This window comes from Perna viridis, chromosome 4, assembly GCF_037379345.1.
Source record: "Perna viridis isolate PV_CMFRI_1.1 ecotype Kerala chromosome 4, ASM3737934v1, whole genome shotgun sequence".
Lineage (NCBI taxonomy): Eukaryota > Metazoa > Mollusca > Bivalvia > Mytilida > Mytilidae > Perna > Perna viridis.
In genome coordinates this window covers 14,127,793-14,146,958 of record NC_142448.1, presented here as the reverse complement: position 1 = coordinate 14,146,958, position 19,166 = coordinate 14,127,793, and the positions used below count along the sequence as shown (strand labels likewise).

Here is a 19,166-nt window from a genome sequence, read left to right as displayed (position 1 = left end):
TTTGAATATGCATTGTACCCTTATCTATTTTTGTATTCATTTCAAAAAAGAAGAAACACTAAATGAAAATCAAGATAAACAGAAAGTATGAAAATGGTCCAAAGAATAAACAGTACTATTAGGACAAATGAAAAGAATTAAGGAATTTTGCCAACTGAGACAAATAATTCTATGTAGCCTATTCTATCATTTTTATCCTCCATGAAATATCTCTGAATGAAATCTGTATGCAAAATACAGGCAGGGATTTTTTTAGGAATCCAATAATAAAAAAATTTCGAAATCCGACCAAAAATAAAATTCAATTTTTTTTTTTAGGTGACGGCCCTTAGACCCCTCAACACAATAAAAAAGGAATAATTAATTCGAAAAAAAAAAAAAACCAAACAAACAAACATTCTACATGAGTTTTAATACATTGTATAACACCTAATTTCACCCTTTTTCTAAAACAGTATGGGCTACAAAGTCCAAATTATAAAGGAACCTTCCTTTATTGGATAGTAAAATCATATCAGAATTTCAGAACAATTGATCAATCAAAACTAAAGTTATCGCATGGAAACAAAGTGTCTCCAGACGAGAACACCAACAGCTATGCCATAACATTATACGACCACAATTTTTTTGCAGTCATATAAAAAGCATTCTTTTTTTAAATCTAAGAACTGTCATGTGGTTCATTCATGTAACTTTTTTTACCTACATTGAGAATCGGGATACTTAATACAAGATTTTCTGAAAATTGTAAATAGCAATACACAGACCCCAACCAATTACAAAATGAAAACAAAAGACTTTATAACTGTGACAAAAAAAATACAAGTTCAAGGGGCATAACTCAGTGAAAAAAATCATTCGACCACAATAAATTTGACCTTAAACTGTAAAACATCTAGATATAAATATGTACAAAAGAACAAGTCCATATCTTAACAAATTTCCAACAAATTATGGAAATTTTTTATCAAAATATTTAAGAGCAAGGGCCACAACTCAGCAAAAATTAATTTGGTTTGAACAAAATTCCAACTAAAACTGTACATTTTTTTAAAACTAAAATATAGCTACAAATGAACATACCCGTTATTAAGGTAATGTCTTTATATATCCAAAAAATGTCCTTACAACTGAAAATTTGATCAAATATACAAGTTCAATGACCACAACTCAGCCAAATAAAAAGTTCAAATTAATATTGTAACTCATCTAGATTAAGCTATACACCAAATATAAAGTCAATATCATAAAAGAATATTAAAATGATTGGAAAATCACTGTGACAAACAAACAGATGGACAGAAGGAAACTGGAAACTACAGACCCACTGTATTTCACTGGGAAACAGTGACAGATCTATAATTAATTAAAGGGGAGATACAAGGCCATCATTTGCTTATCTTTGTCCAATTTCTTGCAAAATAAATCAAAATTTCCAACAAAATTGAAGGATGGGCTTCTGGGGGTAGAACCCTGGATGTAACACTGGGAAAGAAGTTGGTTCTGTTCAATAAATGTCTTGATGTTTTGCAGATAAAATATACATTGTATCCAGGTTATTGACCCTTTACATAAGCATCACAAGGCACAAAAAAAAAATAATCACACATAAATAAAACCCAGATCTATAAATTTAATTCAACAAGTAACTTTATATGAGCTGCCAATCACATTATTTAAACAAGTGGCCTTCAGTTCTCTGCTTAAAAATATATAAAACAATGCAATTGTAGGAATGAGATTCATATTGTAAATAACTACTGACACTCTAATTTGATTTCTAGTTCTTTTAAGATAGCAGATCCTTATTAAGTCAAAATAAATTTAGAAAATCAAAACATTTTAAATCAGGCAAATTAAACATGGAACTATCAACTTTACTGCTAATCAAAAACAAGGTTTGAATGAATATGTTGAAGCCGTGTTGCATTCTTCTCAGTCTTCTAATTCTTGCCAATGAAAAATTTAAGTGCAAAGGGTGAGTAATAGTATTTTGTTTGCTATCTGTTAACAATTACGGCTTAAAGAGGGAATCCAAAGAAAAACCAGGTAGTGGGTGGCACTTGACAAATTTTGTTTTCAAAATTTTTTTCATCTATTTCATATCACAAATGCCTCCTTTCTCAAAGTTGAATGTTGGTTTTTGATTAATTACATCAGTTAAAGAGAAATATATTAGATAGAAAGCATAATCCATTGAAAAAGGGAGATAACTCTTTTATTTTGTGCAAAATTTGGTTGCTTTCTTCAGAACTGTAAAATCGATTTCTGAGCCATCCAATGTCGATTTAAAAAAAAAATTGTTCTATTGGACATATATATATGATATAAACAATATATTGGAACCAAAAAATCCACTGGATAAAATTTCCCATTAATATCTTAGGATGTTTCTGATTATTACATGGATAGCCTCTTAACAGTTAAAATTTTAACTTTGAATAAGTACATTTGCAAAAATTTTCTTGCACATTAGAACTTCAGAGTGAGTATTTTATTATATTATTAATCTAATCTTATTGATAAGAAAAAAAAGGGCAAGAAAATGTATTAAAATTTTTAATATTCTTTCTAAACTCTTTCTCTACCAAAAGATCTATTGATCAATTTAGAGTGAACAATGACAGCAATATTACATAGGTATTAAGAGATAACAATTTACAACAATAATCCTGCAACATTAGTTGTCTTAACACAATTTCTGATACAGATAATGATTACTACAAAAATTGTATTTTTTTTTTAAATCACATGCAATAACAATTTCTATGTTAATGAATCAACATTTATTGCATAGAATTGACGTTTTCAGCATACTGAACAACTCATACATAGAATTGACCTTTTCAGCATACCGAACAACTCATACATAGAATTGAACTTTTCAGCATACCGAACAACTCATACATAGAATTGACCTTTTCAGCTTACTGAACAACTCATACACAGAACTGACCTTTTCAGCATAATGAACAACTCATATTAAAAGATCTTATGTAATAGTTTGACTTGTAAAAATAGCATACAGTTAAATTTCAAAATAAAATGTTCAACAATAAAAATATCTAGCATCAACCCTAATCATAGAGATTCAGAAATTAATGTGTTGTTCACCATTTTGATTGTCATTTTTACCTTAACTTCCAGGATGCCATAGAAATAATTTCCACTTTGATCCATCCACATTTTCACAACAGTAAAACATCTCAATAATTTCCAAATTTACAGTACATTGTACTCCTAAACACACATAAAACATACAATATCCACAATGAGATTCCTTAACAAAATACAGCAGAAAAAATATCATTCCCATTATCACATTTTACCCCAAGTTAAAGAGTGCCTAAGTATCTATGAATTCCCCAAATGAGATTCAAATAAATAATAATATGCTATGAATTAGGTAGCAATGGCTAAATTTTCTAATCTTCAAACAGGAACTGCCATTGCACCACAGGATGGTGGACAAACATAAAAGGTTGCTCTTCCACTATACCTTTGCTAAAAAGAAAACAAGAACAATGAAAGTTTTCTGTTATATACTTGTAAACAAAGAAAAGGAGGAAATATGAAATAAGGGAGATAATTGTTAAAATTTGAGGTTGAAATCTGATTTTTGCTGGAAACTTTTCATTTCTTATAAAAAAATGTTCCTGAAATTGTTTGGTTGTTGATCAGATTCATCATAAGTAAACAAAATATCACTCTGATATCAAGTGTCTATTACCCTACAATTTTTTTTTTATCATAGTGAATACCAATACATTTGTTTACCTGTACATAAAATGTAAACAATGTTAACATCTATTGTTTTATACTGAAGCCTCAAATGTCCAGTTATTGTATTGAAAAGTTTGGGTCTCATAAGCCTTTCCTAACATGTTTTTTTTTAAATATAGTTTTTAAATTTAATTTTTATATGGTTAAGTAATTATATAGATGATATAATGTGCAATAGGATATTTCTTTCACTTAATATTGGATGGTAGAAATAGTGAAATAAAACTGTTAACTGACTGTTTCACTAAGTATAATAATTGTCAAGTTCTCAAGCATTTCTCTGATGTTGATAGTTAACATATGCATATTGGCAGGCACTTAAACTTCATAACTAATCACAGATTGTGAATAAATACACTGCAAAAATAACTGCAATTACCAGCATTACATAAGACTCTGTTAGAGACTCAGATTTATCTTCAATTTTTAGATATAACTAACTACAGGCAGCCAATACCATAATACATACCTTATATGATGAATAGCAATGTTAACAGCTATGCAGCCAATACCATAATACATACCTTTATATGGTCTATAGCACTGTTAACAGCCCGGCAGCCAATACCATAATACATACCTTTATATGGTTGATAGCACTGTTAACAGCTAGGCAGCCAATACCATAATACATACCTTTATATGGTCTATAGCACTGTTAACAGCCAGGCAGCCATACCATAATACATACCTTTATATATGGTCAATAGCACTGTTAAAAGCCAATATCATAATACATACCTTTATCTGGTCGATAGCACTGTTAACAGCTAGGCAGCCAATACCATAATACATACCTTTATATGGTCAATAATACTGGTATCACTATGCAGCCAATACCATAATACATACCTCTATATGGTCAATAGCACTGTTAACAGCTGACTGTTTCACTGGCAGCCAATACCATAATACATACCTTTATATGGTCAATAGCACTGTTAACAGCTAGGCAGCCAATACTATACTACATACCTTTCTATGGTCAATAGCACTGTTAACAGCTAGGCAGCCAATACTATACTACATACCTTTATATGGTCAATAGCACTGTTAACAGCCAGGCAGCCAATACCATAATACATACCTTTATATGGTCAATAGCACTGTTAACAGCTATGCAGCCAATACCAAAATACATACCTTTATATGGTCTACAGCACTGTTAACAGCCAGGCAGCCAATACTATAATACATACCTTTACATGGTCAATAGCATGTTAACAGATGACTGTTTCACTGGCAGCCAATACCATAATACATACCTTTATATGGTCAATAGCACTGTTAACAGTTAGGCAGCCAATACCATAATACATACCTTTATATGGTCGATAGCACTGATAACAGCCAGGCAGCCAATACCATAATACATACCTTTATATGGTTGATAGCACTGTTAACAGCTAGGCAGCCAATACCATAATACATACCTTTATATGGTCAATAGCACTGTTAACAGCTATGCAGCCAATACCAAAATACATACCTTTATATGGTCTACAGCACTGTTAACAGCCAGGCAGCCAATACTATAATACATACCTTTACATGGTCAATAGCATGTTAACAGATGACTGTTTCACTGGCAGCCAATACCATAATACATACCTTTATATGGTCAATAGCACTGTTAACAGTTAGGCAGCCAATACCATAATACATACCTTTATATGGTCGATAGCACTGATAACAGCCAGGCAGCCAATACCATAATACATACCTTTATATGGTTGATAGCACTGTTAACAGCTAGGCAGCCAATACCATAATACATACCTTTATATGGTCTATAGCACTGTTAACAGCCAGGCAGCCATACCATAATACATACCTTTATATATGGTCAATAGCACTGTTAAAAGCCAATATCATAATACATACCTTTATCTGGTCGATAGCACTGTTAACAGCTAGGCAGCCAATACAATAATACATACCTTTATATGGTCAATAGCACTGTTAACAGCTGACTGTTTCACCAATGTAACAGTACATCCACCAAAGCCACCCCCTGTCATCCTAGAACCAAACACGCCATCAACCTCCAGTGCTGCTTCTACCAACTGGTCTAACTCAGGACAGGATACCTCATAATCATCTCTGTGAAACATTTAATTTAAAACCTTATTCTTTTTTCACTATTAAGTGCAGGGATAGATCCAGAGTTTTTGAAATTCCATACTTTTATTTTGTTAACTTTTGCATTAAAAAGTTGGGTTGCAACAACGAGCCCCTTGGTTCTGCCATTAAAGTGTACTCTGAGCATTTCATTAACATATAAAGGAATTCCTTTTTCAAAGTTTTTCATTATTTGTTCTTACACTTACAAAGTATTTCAAAGTACATTTTATGTTATATAAAAAAGAAACTTCTAAGAATCTAGCTCTCTCTTTTTTTCTACTCTGGAGTGAGATAAAGCAACTTGAATCTGTATCACTTCAAATTTCAAAGTAAAGAGAAGAGACATAATAGAAGAGAGAAGTGAATGAGAAGCGGATTTTCTCAATCAAGTAATGCAATGCAACTCTCAGACATACATGTAGTTGTGTATGTATAATTCCTTATATGTAATTATAATATATCTGTTTCTAGAATAGTAAATATTCTTAATATACAAGATTTGAAATGCATGAAATATCTGACATATACTATAATCTTCATCCTCTTCTCAATAGAAGGTATATGTAGCAAATTTTCATGCTGCATTAATGGTTTTCTTTCTTGTTAAGGGCTTTCCCTACATGGGGAAAGACCTTATTGTTTTTCTAATGTGTTTTTTTTTTATTATTATTATTCTTTCGTCATTTGCAAAATTTTCTTTGACATGCTCTCCCCTAATCATCTTTCAAGATATCATTACCAAATTTGGACCATCGATAAAGCTCATTTGCACCCAAGGTCAAAGGTCACAGAGTGCTAGTTTTTTTCCTTCCAACATTTACTTTGACACGGCCCTGTTTCGTCATCTTTCAACATATCATTACCAAATTTGGACCATCGATAGATCTCATTTATGACTTTTACAGGATAACCCCTTGAAGAATTTCATCATCCATTGTAGAAGTTATCTCCCACTTTTTAGGGTCTTATCAACATGGCCCCCCAACTCATTTTTCAGGATATTATTATCATACTTGGTGAACATGTAGATGTGATCATGTTCTATTAGAAAATAACCCTGCTAAGGATTTCATTATCATCTTTAAGAGTTATGTCCCCCTTAAAACAATTCCTTTTAATTGCTCATATCTTGAAAACCATAATAGATAAAATCAATCTAAAAACTGTTTCATGTACACAAGAAGAAGACCTAATGAATAAACATGAACATGTATTTTATTATCAAACCATACAGGAGTTATATCCCTTGAAATATCATACTTAAGATTTAATATTTATATTTCGAGAACCAGAAGTTGTAGAAACATGGGACCTTCATCGATGATCTTTAGTCCATGTGACCTTTCATTTGCATCCAAGGTCAAAGGTCATAGAGTGCTAGAAAGCCTTCTCACTGCAAACTACAGGCCTTAATATAAGAAAACGATAAGTGGTAAGTGCATACATACAGCACATGAAATGACCTTCTTGATAAGCCATTCATTTTGAGACCAAGTTTACACCTGTCAGACCGTTTGTTCAAAAGTTATGAGAATTTTAATGTTTTCCAGAATCCAGTTTGTGACCTTGACATAATTGTATGATGTTGACCTTGTTTGTTTCATCAAGGTCAAGTAATCCTAAGATGTATGGTGGTAGTTTCATGTCTCTATGACTTTCTGCTCTGGAGATTATTATTGCATCACATTTTAATAATCAGTGTGCTCAAAATGAGCTCTGCAATTGCCCAAATTGTTTTGTAATTTTGTTGCATATGTTCTGTAGGTTATCATACTCTTTTCAGATTTGAGATATCTTGTCTCGTTTTGGATCTATTGAAATTTTAATTTTTCAGAGCAAGGGTATATATTTTAAAATCCATTTTGAAGGTCTAAATAAGTACATTTCAAAAATCAGAGTTTCAACCTTGATAATTAATACATGTTCGAAGAGTAGGGTCATTAAATGTAAAAAATTAAAGTTCTTAGAAGGTAATGTTGTTGTATATCAAATGAAAGGTCTGAAAGCGTACATCCGAAATATCGATGGTTTGTCCCGAAAAAATGAGTCGCATAAGGTCAATGAGTGCAAAACTAAAGTTTTTCATATAATTAGATTGTCACATATCAAATTAATAATGTGTACATCTCAAATATTTTTTTTTAAACAGAAAAAGAACCCAGTTGGGGTTAATAAGTGCAAAATTCTAAAGAACAACGAAAGTAGGGTTGTTGTATACCTAATGAAAGGTCATCAAGTTTACATCACAAGAATAATGTTTAAAACATTGAGAATTGCATTTGACTAGGATACCAAACTGCAAAAAATAACAAACTTTTGTAGAAGGTAGCGTGTTATGTATCAAACCAAATGTCTTTACATGAATAATTCAAAGAAATAGTTTTCAAGGGAAAGACCTTTCAATTGTTTAACAAACAACTGACATACTAGTTTCCATATACTCTTCCTGTTTGATACATTATCTGGACATGCATATTAATTATATGAAAGAGCCTGTACACAGAAAATGATTGAGAAGGCAACATCAGACAAAATCATTGTTTTGTGAATGGCAACTAAAATTTTGCCCACAAAATATTTGGGTGACTTCATTTCTCACTTTGCATGGTTTAATTAGACTTGATACTACTATATTTGTCCCTCAAATTTTTACACCAGTACCTTAATGCATTGTGGCTAGCAACCATAAGCTGTCCAAATCTTTTGTAGTCACCATTTTCTAAGGCATTAGCTGCTTCTTCAGTCCGAGCTATTTCACCAATCACATGGCGAACTCTTCTATATGTCTCCTCATCTAACTTGTCCTTGTTATCTACAAGTAATTATCATGTATGAGCTACAAGTAATTACCATGTACGAGTTTAATCAACCATATGTTATTTAATTCACATGCTATCAAACTGAGTCGCAATGGGGAATTATATTTTTAAATTCAAATTTCAAATTTTCAAATTAAATTCCATCTTCACTGCAATTCATGCTATTAGTTTTCCAGTTTCTTTGTCTTGTGCAATTTGGTCTCCATCAATTGTCATATCTTTTAAGCATTGTTTAGTCTAAGAAGTTTCCCTCATTTCTATCTTCAGTATTGCTACTTCTTCCCTTTAAGAAAAAAAATTCAAACCAAAAACAAACAAAATACAATGAGAACAATCTCTGTAATTGAAAATGTAATGCTATAGGGGTAACAATCCACCATCCGTGCATCATGATATTTTCAGTAACAATCAGGAAATCTATACTGGAACATTTTTTTTTTCAGATTCCTCAATTAGCTAAAAAGGAAGTAAACAGCTAGATAGTAAGGGATATGTTTCTTTTTTTATGTAATTTTTTGAAGTTTAAAATAACACAAATGTGCCCTATTTAATAAAATCACAATGTGAATCAGCCAAGAATTGTGATACATATTTGACCAGGATGGAGTGACATTGTTACATCTATACAATGCTAATACACCAATTTAATAATTGATTGATTATGGTTAAGCATCGTATTACAGGATGAGAACTGCTTTGTACTAGTCCCAACGCCCTCAGCCAGATCTTTATTGTGCTAGCTCACAGAAGCAATAGCCCGCAGGTGGGCACATCATCCTACTCATTATTCTGACTCCAAGCCAACCAGTTGTCACTCTGTCCTCTTAAAACAGTGTATTTGGTGGAGAAGCAGTAACTACCAATTTTAAAGTCTTTGGTTTTGACACGACCAGGGATCAATCCCAACAGCATGCTACCCTAAGACCACCAAGGCGGTTCAATGCTAATACACAATACCTTCTAAATCTTTCTCAGATGCATCCCGAAGGCTTTTCTTTCCCATTAACTTGGCTGACATTTCACACTGCCGTCTCCTTGTAGGATATTCTGATCCTGTCAATTCATGTTTAACATTTGAGTTGGTGATAAGGACAACCACACTTGGATCTTTCATAGGTACCAGTCTACTTTCTAGAGATCTAACAAAAAGAAGAGTTTCAATATCAATAGAAATATATTATTGTGTAAAGAATGCATTCCCTGTAAATATATTGCAGGTTTTTTTTTTGTTTTATTTTTACTCAAAAGGTTATTGGGATAATGATCATTTTTAACTGAAGCATGTAACTGGTGCATGTATTACTGAATAATTTAATATGAACATTTTTACTGTTAGAAAAGATGCCATCCTTTTTATTTTATCTTGGATACAAAATGTTCCTATCACTTGATCAATAAACAAGGTCATGAACTTTTAACCATGCTTCTTTTCACCAGACACTTTCACCAATGAAATTATCCTGTCTGAAAAAAGGCGTGTGTATTGGAATAAACTAATGTAAATTATTTATAGTTTTTGCCAAAATATAAAATTATAAAGAATGAAACTAGTATATTATATTGTATAAAGAACTTCTGTGTCATTTACGCTGAAAAAAACTATGAACTGCTTTGCTGTTTAATCTGCGTAAATCGAAACCAAAGTTCTTTATACAAGATAATATATTCAGATATTAGTTACATTCCTTAAATAATTTAATTTGATATGTAAGAAGTTTTCTGATTAGTCGTTTCCTATTTATTTTGTATAACTAGCTTCAGTGTTGTTAATTCATAAAGAACAATCAGTACACACTGTATGATTCAAATAATCCCAAACAAAATAGCAAATTGATTCTTAATATTTGAATTTAATTCCATAAAAAATTAATACAGAAGGGGTGATAAAGGGTCTTGGCCTTAAATTCAACTGAAAATTAATCAGTTCAATGATTTAATTATGAATTTGGAAGACTTGAATACATCATATATGAGACATAAAGACTAACAATTCTTGCATTGAAAGGACAGACAAATTTTAGAAGTTTACAAATATTCAGATATTCTGTAAAATTTGTACTTTTTGGTCACTTTCTGGTCATATTTGTGCAAGGAACAACTTCATTTTCAGTGAATACATTCATTTTAAATGGTTTATCATATGTAAAGATATAAAGTTGTTTCTTGGGTGTGGACATAGTTTTCTGGATGTAAATATACCCTACCCGAAAAAACCCAAAAATTGAAAATTTTCGGCAGTTTTAGCTAAATGATGTAAAATTATGGCATCATTATGACACAATTATGAACTAATGCCACAATAAAATTATTTTTCCTTATATTTATAAATTTTACTATGTTATGACAATATTACAAGAAAGCTGATATTTTTAGTTGATATTCATAGCTTAATACAGTAAATAAAGTTCGTTTCAAAGTTTTTGAGCTTGACTTTCCTTAAATTTGGCAATTTTTTGTAAAACTTACCATTGTTATAATTGTGGCCATGACCTGATCCTTACATAGATTTGTAGATATAATATAATAATTAAGTGAAATCACAGGTACAAACCTGCAATCAATAAGTAGGGCATGATCTTTCTTTCCAAGCATTGATATAAACTGGTCCATTATGCCACAAGGCATACCAGCATATTCATGCTCTGCTTTCTGGCATGCTAATGCTTTATCGGTTTTGGGCATGCTAGTATCATCAACCAATCCATTGAGTTCATCCATAAATGTATAGGTACCAACCTCCACAGAGGCTGAGCTCGACACACCTCCACCTAAGGGAACTGTTGACACAACCACTGCATCAAATGAACATATTGGCCCTGTTAAGTACATATAGTGTTACTATACAATGTCAATATGTAATTATGCAAACATTTAAAAGAAAATCATGCTATTTGTGGTACACAATAGCAGATTTATAAGCATATAGTGTAGAACAAACTGTGTTACAATGACATAAGTGGAAAAACTACATTGTATTTTTATTTATACTATGTTTTCACAGACTAATAAATCAATACTGTAAATCATTTTGCTACATAGTATCTTACCCTTATAGTTGGCTACCACTCCTTTCACATAGTTTGCCCATTTTGGTTCTCCTGCTGTTAGGGTTTCTTTGTTTGATGGAATGGGAAATTCAACATAGTTATCAGTGCCCACACTAGCTAAAGTTAGAACCCTACATGTTCCAGTATCTGTCTTCTTACCAACAAGCAAGGTAACGAGAGGTAATGCCTGAAAATATAGTTAGATGTTAAGATAATGCGAAAAATACATGCAGTGTAAGGTGTCCACAGCAGGAAAGTAGAGTACATGTACTAACCTGAAAATTTCTGCCATTTTTGCTGGTCTGAAAGAATGTTTACTTCTATAGTCAGAACATCAGATTAGTAGCTAACAGTACTAACAGTAAAAATAAAACACTTCCACATTTATAAAAATGTGGATTAAATTAACATATCTGGTTTTTTCTAATTGTGAAGTGATTGATTCTTATGAATATGACCTGAAAAAATTCAACTTAGATCAAGTTGTATGTCAACTATACATTAGAGTTTCAGTTTTTGCCAGAGCCTGCCCTAGAAATGTCAAACATGACAATGTTTTACTTTTTATCTTAGATCCTTTGAAAGAATAAATTTTCATCAAATAACACCATCTCTTCATACTCCACAATCAATATATATAACCATTAAAAGTAAGTATTTGTAAGAATCAGGCAAAACAGGAAAAATCAGAAACCATGCATGTCAAAACCCCACCGATCTAACAATGTAACATAACTCAAGGATACTTTCTATATTTGAAAAGACCATTATTTAATATCTGCATCACTGGTTTTGCGCAGAAATTTTTCAACAGAATCTTAGAAAAATGAAATTTTTGACAGAGTTATCTGTCCTTGAAATGTTCATTTTCAGTGTATCATCATGTTTCACCAACAGCCTGATTCTTACAGGGACTGACACTTAAAAGTTAAAGGATTTCTAGTATGAATTTTATCTATATCTATAAGAATTATGGGTACCAGCAAGGAGTGCTGATGCCAGTGAATTATAAATTTATCATTCATCTACAATTTAATTAATTTTAAATAATTAAAATATTTTTTTAGCCAAGTTAAGTTACTACAGTAACAGAACGTTAACATAAAAAGAATCATGAAATTATTTTTTAATAATTGACATTACAGGAATTTAATGCTTGCTGACATTTTGGAGAAATTCTCTATTTTAATTCAGCTTGTGTGTGTCTATATAAACAACCCATTCATCATCATCATTAATTGTTATGTTATGTGATAATGAACCATTTGGAAAAACATTATTAAAGAGGTAGACCTAGGGTAAGGGATACAACTCTTATAAACCATTGGAACATTTGTATTCAGAATTATTTATTTGTCGTTCCAGAGTTACAGAACTTTATTCATTTAAAAATCTACACTGTTGTCAAATCTGATGTAATTACCACGACATAAGATTGCTGCTTACTTACAGTTTTGAAAAGCTGTATTATATTGGGTACAACAAACGACTTCAATTCTACAATAGATTTGATTTTTATGAATACTGACAATTATCAGAGTGGTACCCTAGAAACTTATTATTCTGACCACAAGGCAATATGGACTTCCTTACAGTAGAAGTAGAATGAATTGTACTATTAACTGTAGGTCTTACCTCATAATAATATTATTACATAATGAATTATTTGTCCAGTTTTCAATTCTGTAGTTTATTATAGTTTTATCTAGTTCAAAAACAATGAATCCCTTTTAAATGCTATTGTATACTTTCATCATGTCAAACAGTTGTAAGATCATTTATACTTTTTGAATAACTGAAGAAAAAACCTTGCTCACTATATATACAGACTAATTTTTTGGTAATTAGAAATCAGGTTATTATTTTCTAAAATTTATACCATCAGCTATTCTTACGGACGGGCGTACCTTGCGCTCTTAGCGCAGCTGTTTATTTAGATATCAGTCCTTGGTTGAAAAATACTAAGTTCCTTCTAAACAATGAGTAATGATTGTTTTTTGTGAAATGTTCTTTGTGCTGATGTGACCGCTGATTTACCAATTATGACAATAACATGCAAATGCTTTTTAATCACCACTGGTATAGTCATGCCACAATGGAAGAGGGAGGTTTAGCTCACTGTAAACCTACATTTAACCCACCTTTTCGTTAGAAGTGGCTGTACCAAGTCAGGACCATTGCGGTACCAGTTGCTCCAGTGGTGTAATATCTATTTTGCCAGATTTATTTTGGATTGATTTGATTATGAATCTGATTAGTGTTCAGTAATTTTGTTGTTACCCTTATTAGGGAGGTCGGTAGTGCGTTTATCGATATTCTTGCGAGAGCAAAATTCTCAATTTTGAGTCAACTTTAACACGTTAGAAAATGGTTAAAAATCCATTGCATGACAATAAAAAATATATGTAATTGAAGATGAGACATTTCTCTTTCTAAATATACAACTTTCATTGTTATTGGAGTTGATGGTCATTTGGTACAAACGTTTGAAGTGACGATACTTTGAGAAAAATGGCTGCCTGAAAAACTATGTGTCAAAGATCATACCTATTTCAAAATTCATTCCGCAAGCTATTACTGGACCGATTTTCTTCATTTATGGCTTAAATTTTTGGAAATATCTTCAATTTTGATAATCCGGTTGTCAGGCTAATTTTTTGGTTACAAAACATATTTTTTACGTAATTTTAAGGAAAAACATGTTGAAAAAAAATAGTTTTTGCGTACCCGGAATGCACTGACAGTCGGATTCCGAAAATTTAATCCTTTCTGCGTCCATCCGTAACCCTGGTTTCAGAAGAAAAACAATAATAGCTTGCGGAATCGATTGGATATTAGGGTGGTCAGGGCGTGGTTTTCACAAAAATTAAAGCGGGACCGGTTATCGTTCTTGCTAACCGGATGTTACTGATCCGCCATAGCTTCTGTTACGATTTTCGAACACTCGTGGATAAATGCCTTTTACCGACTGTTTTCTGGACGGATTTTTGACTGGTGGTGCAGACAACGATGGACCTAGGCCATGGAGGCCAATCACTTACGGTAAGTACCTAAATTATGTCTAATATAAGCCTAATCGCCCTGTTTCCGTAAGGTCAAATTCTAGAATGACCTTTTATCATCTGCAAGCTTAAAAACTATATTCACCTTCTTGGAAGGTCTGATTTTCGTTTGATTCTGCATGAGCTGATTTAAAAAAGATTACTCTCATTTAGCATTAGTTGGAATATGTTTCCATAACATTTTTATTAAACGATGAATATGTAATGAGGTAAATTCTCCCAACGTTTGATTGCAATCCATTCAAAATCTTTCGGACTTTATCGACTTTCCTATATTATCGGAAGTCTCTGTATTTTACATTGCTTTTTTTCTATTGGTTGGGAGAATTTGCACATATTGCATTTAATTTCCTTGATAATTCAATTTTAATTTATATGTAGTGCCCAATTTATATGAAACTCACATGTTTAAGCATAAACCTTCTTTATATTTATTTTAACTGTTTTATTTATTCAAAATTATCATATGTAGAAAAAAAATCAACCTTAAATTGCTTCTTCAAATGATACACAACTTTTTTTTCTGGTTTTCATTTTATCAGTTAATATATATTAATTATGACTTTTATTAGAACAATTATAATGTAGTCCTGCTTGTACTTTACTTGATAAATAGAACTTATTTGATGAGATTTATATATGTGGCAATTGCATATTTTACATATGACCTGCATCTTCTTAAGTTTACTTTATATATTCATATTGTACAATTTTTAACAGCTAACTTACATATTCATTTTTTAGAGGATTGTAGATGCTCTACTTATTTAATATTCATATACATGTACAATTGCTTGGAAAAGGTTTAAAATCCTAGTAATATACATTATTTATCATTAAATTTTAATTAATTATGGTTTAATATTTTTTTGGCCTTTTTAGGATCACATTGATTGACTCATAATACCAATCTTTTGTTGTATCTATATGAAACATACTTGTACTATATTTTTTCTTCTAATTATTGATTTATTTCAGAAGAAAGTATTAGTAAACAGGCTGCCTAAATATTTATTTTATTTTGTCATATAAAAAGTAAACACTGATGTAAATTTTATTATGATTTAGTTTTATTTTCTGTTTGTTTTTCATCATTTTAGTTTCATTTTGTTGAGTTCTGGAGATGTTTCGAATTCATGGTAAGTTAGTTTTTATACTTTGATTTAGTTTGGTAGCTTTATTTATTTTAATAATAAAACTTTTGAGTCTTTTAATTATGGTAACAAATAAGCATTTACATTTGAATCATATATTACTTACAAGAACTGTCGATTAGTTTTGTAAGAGAGTTCAACACTTGATAGAAGAACCAGACGGATCACGCAGCGAAATTATTCATATTAAGTTATTTAACATAACATTAATATAACCTTATAAAACAATCTTCTTGTTTTGAAATGAAGATAATTATTCTGGAAAAGGAAGTTTGGTGTTTTTAACTCCTCACCACATCTTTTGTCAACCGCTTTGTAAGCAACCAACATCAAATAAAGTTTTACATTTTTTCAGATTGTTAGCAAACCAGATTATGATTTAATAGAAAGTAAACTAACTGTAAGTAAATTGATAAGGTAAATGATGTTAATAGGTGTAATGTCCTTATGTACATAATCTCTTTTGTAGATTTGGCAGACATAGTAGATCCTGGTGAAGAAACCCTTCTGGCCTGAAATGGAAACTTCGAAAAGTTCATTAAACTTAATCAAATGATGATATTTTGTTTATTATCATTTAATGTACATAATAGTACACATGAGGAAACAGCTAGGGCTTCAAAGTTCCATAGTGAAAGGATGCGCATTGGTTCAAGTCAATGTATTCATAAAAATTTTCTCAATTTCTTGGGAAAACAGCATTTGTTTTTGAAATTTTATTCAATTTTAACATAATAATGAGATTATTATTATGTTAAAAGACCCTATTTAAACAAGAAAACATTACAAGACTACATTAGGAATCTTAGAATTGACCAGACCTTGATATAATATTATTTTGCCACTTTTTGCGGCAAAAATGTATGTTTATTTTGATTATCATCTGGCTTCATTTAAGGTATAGGCCTAACAAATTTTCATCCACATTAAACATTTTATAGCAAAATAAGATGAAAGTATCTTCATGTGATAGCTTAGATTCTAAGCTTTAAAATGGTACCACATAAGTATATGGTAGGTTGATATTTTGATCAATATAAGCATAAATATGCGGTTTTTTCTTTAAATCTGAAATTTTCAAAAATGTTCGATTTACACCCATTTTTCAACATTTGCTTGTTGGTTTTTAAATATAATTCAATTATTTCTTGATAAAAATATGTTTTTACATATTTAATCACAATAACAATAACTGTCATGTGCTAAAAACTGCTTTTAAATTCAAAATGTCTTTTTTTGTCTGACCTTTCGCCATTTTTTCCACTGAAAATAGCTCTAAAATTTACCCTAAAATGTAAATTTTTGACCTCAAAAAATTTTTTTGAACTGAAAAACATGATTTTTCAAGTCAAGCAACTTTATTGCCACACAAAACAAGTGACGGAAAAAATTAAATATTTTTTTTGAATTCTTAGTAAGCAAAAATGTATTTTTTTGTTGAAAAAACGCATTTAAAAAAAAGGGGGTCTGCCGCAGTGTTTCTGATTCCAATGAAAAACAAATCAGAGGTTTTGACATAATATTTGTTTATTTATTTCTGTTTAATGGATTACTCTTGAAAGAACAGCAAAGTATCAGATTTCTACTACCTTCCAATTTCCAAATATGAATATCCAAAAATGGCACTTTAATTCACGATGCTGTTGACACATAGCAAAAAAAAACTAAGTCCAAAGTGTTTTTTTGCCAATTTTAAAAAAGTGTAATTTTCTTTGTATCTAAGATACAAGTTTCCTGAATGGCTTAAATCAAAGTATGAAATGGCTTTATTTAAATGATTAAGACACAATGTATGAATTTCTTTACCGGTTTGACTTATGTGGGCCACAGAAGTGCCCAAAATGTGACACTTTTGCCTTCGCAAGAAAAATGACCAAAATTTTGAACTTTAAATTGTAATAACTTTTGAACCCCTTGACCGATTTTAAAAATTTTTGCACCAGTAAGTTACATTTCTTGGGCTCTTTCAAACTAATATAAACTTGTACATTTTCTATATACTTCATATTTTGACTGACCTCCCTACCCTTATTCAAGAGTTATGTCCCTTACCCTAGGTCTATCTTCATAAAGTACAAGGAAAAGTCAGTACAGGTTTTACATATTTGACCATAATCAGTGCTAGGATGAACAGACCCAAAGTCATCAAAATGCAGTTTACTTTATACTACATTCTAATATACATGTACACTCCCTGCTAGGTGATGGACGTGAAGAACAGAACACTTTCATATCGTCCAAAGCTAATATAGATTTTTTTTATACATGTACGTGTATTTTCATTAAAGTCTATGTACATGTACAATGAGATTACATCAGACCTTACCATGGGAAAAACAAATCCATCGTTGTAATCTGTGTGTTCGCCGATTAAATTAACCCTGCCAGGAGCACATGCGGCTTTCTCTGGTTTGTACCCAAACTTCTTTTGAAATGAGTTTGTAGCCTCCTTCAAGAGATCGCTGATTTCGGGTATATTTTCTGACATTTTCAATGAAACATTCACAATGTCGTTCACAAAAATATCAGTGAAAGTTACGAGTTGAAGGTCACGCTAAAATAAGGAAGCCGGGTACAGTAGAATCATATTACCTGAACCGGAGTTATAAACATGTATTTTCAAGTGGACGAAATGGTGATATTAACTCACTATAAAAATGTCAAAATGAATATAACGTTAATGATAGTGCCAAATTCAGTGAATTAATATAAATTATTTAATATAAACGATCATTGCTTTGGGCGTTTTTAAAGACAATTCACTTCCCGTTCAAAGAATACTCCCAGTCAATGTATTGTTTGGCAGGTAAAAACAGAATTGGGCACCGACTTGACTTAATTTTAAAATTCACTTCAAACTGACTTAAATAAATTGCAAAAGTGGGAAGAAGAGTGGTTGATGTCCTTCAACCCAGACAAATGTGAAATCATCCACATATCTAGAAAGAAGAACCGTATAAACTTTGAATACACCTTAGTCCTTACATAATAAAATTTTTAAATCTGCAGACAAAGTTAAATGTTTAGGACTCACCATATCAAAAGATCTATCATGGAACAGCCATATAAATAACATCACGAATAAAGCCAACAACACTTTTAAGATTTGTCAAGAGAAATATTAAAACCAATAACATCAAGACTAAAGAACTAGCATATAAAACCTATGTAAGACCT

The 19,166-nt window shown here is 31.2% G+C and overlaps 2 protein-coding genes and 1 long non-coding RNA gene across 7 annotated transcripts in view; 2 read left to right on the top strand and 1 right to left on the bottom strand.

Moving 5' to 3' along the window:
* Window positions 1-19,166, top strand: part of LOC148618962 (peroxiredoxin-like 2A) — a 35,545-nt gene that overhangs the window by 1,920 nt on the left and 14,459 nt on the right. The window contains exon 2 of one of the 5 annotated variants that reach the window (XM_088578414.1): window positions 9,170-9,208. The exons of 2 other annotated variants lie outside the window; for them this stretch is intronic. The gene's annotated coding sequence lies outside the window, so the exon portion shown is untranslated. Of the gene's footprint in view, window positions 1-9,169; window positions 9,209-13,210; window positions 13,398-18,663; window positions 18,796-19,166 lie in introns of those variants that run through there. 2 more of the 5 variants (XM_088578415.1, XM_088578413.1) reach the window with 2 other exon arrangements.
* Window positions 1,614-18,566, bottom strand: LOC148618963 (galactokinase-like). The gene is made up of 7 exons (XM_088578407.1): window positions 18,316-18,566; window positions 11,774-11,960; window positions 11,278-11,542; window positions 9,684-9,865; window positions 8,569-8,719; window positions 5,724-5,886; window positions 1,614-3,504 (listed from the first exon to the last, which is right to left on the bottom strand). Exons 1-7 carry the CDS (start codon window positions 18,475-18,477, stop codon window positions 3,433-3,435), a joined length of 1,182 nt encoding a protein of 393 aa, XP_088434533.1. The 5' UTR covers window positions 18,478-18,566; the 3' UTR covers window positions 1,614-3,432.
* On the top strand, window positions 14,057-18,021 carry LOC148618964 (uncharacterized). The gene is made up of 2 exons (XR_015921502.1): window positions 14,057-15,974; window positions 16,345-18,021. It is a non-coding gene; the product is annotated as an uncharacterized LOC148618964 (long non-coding RNA).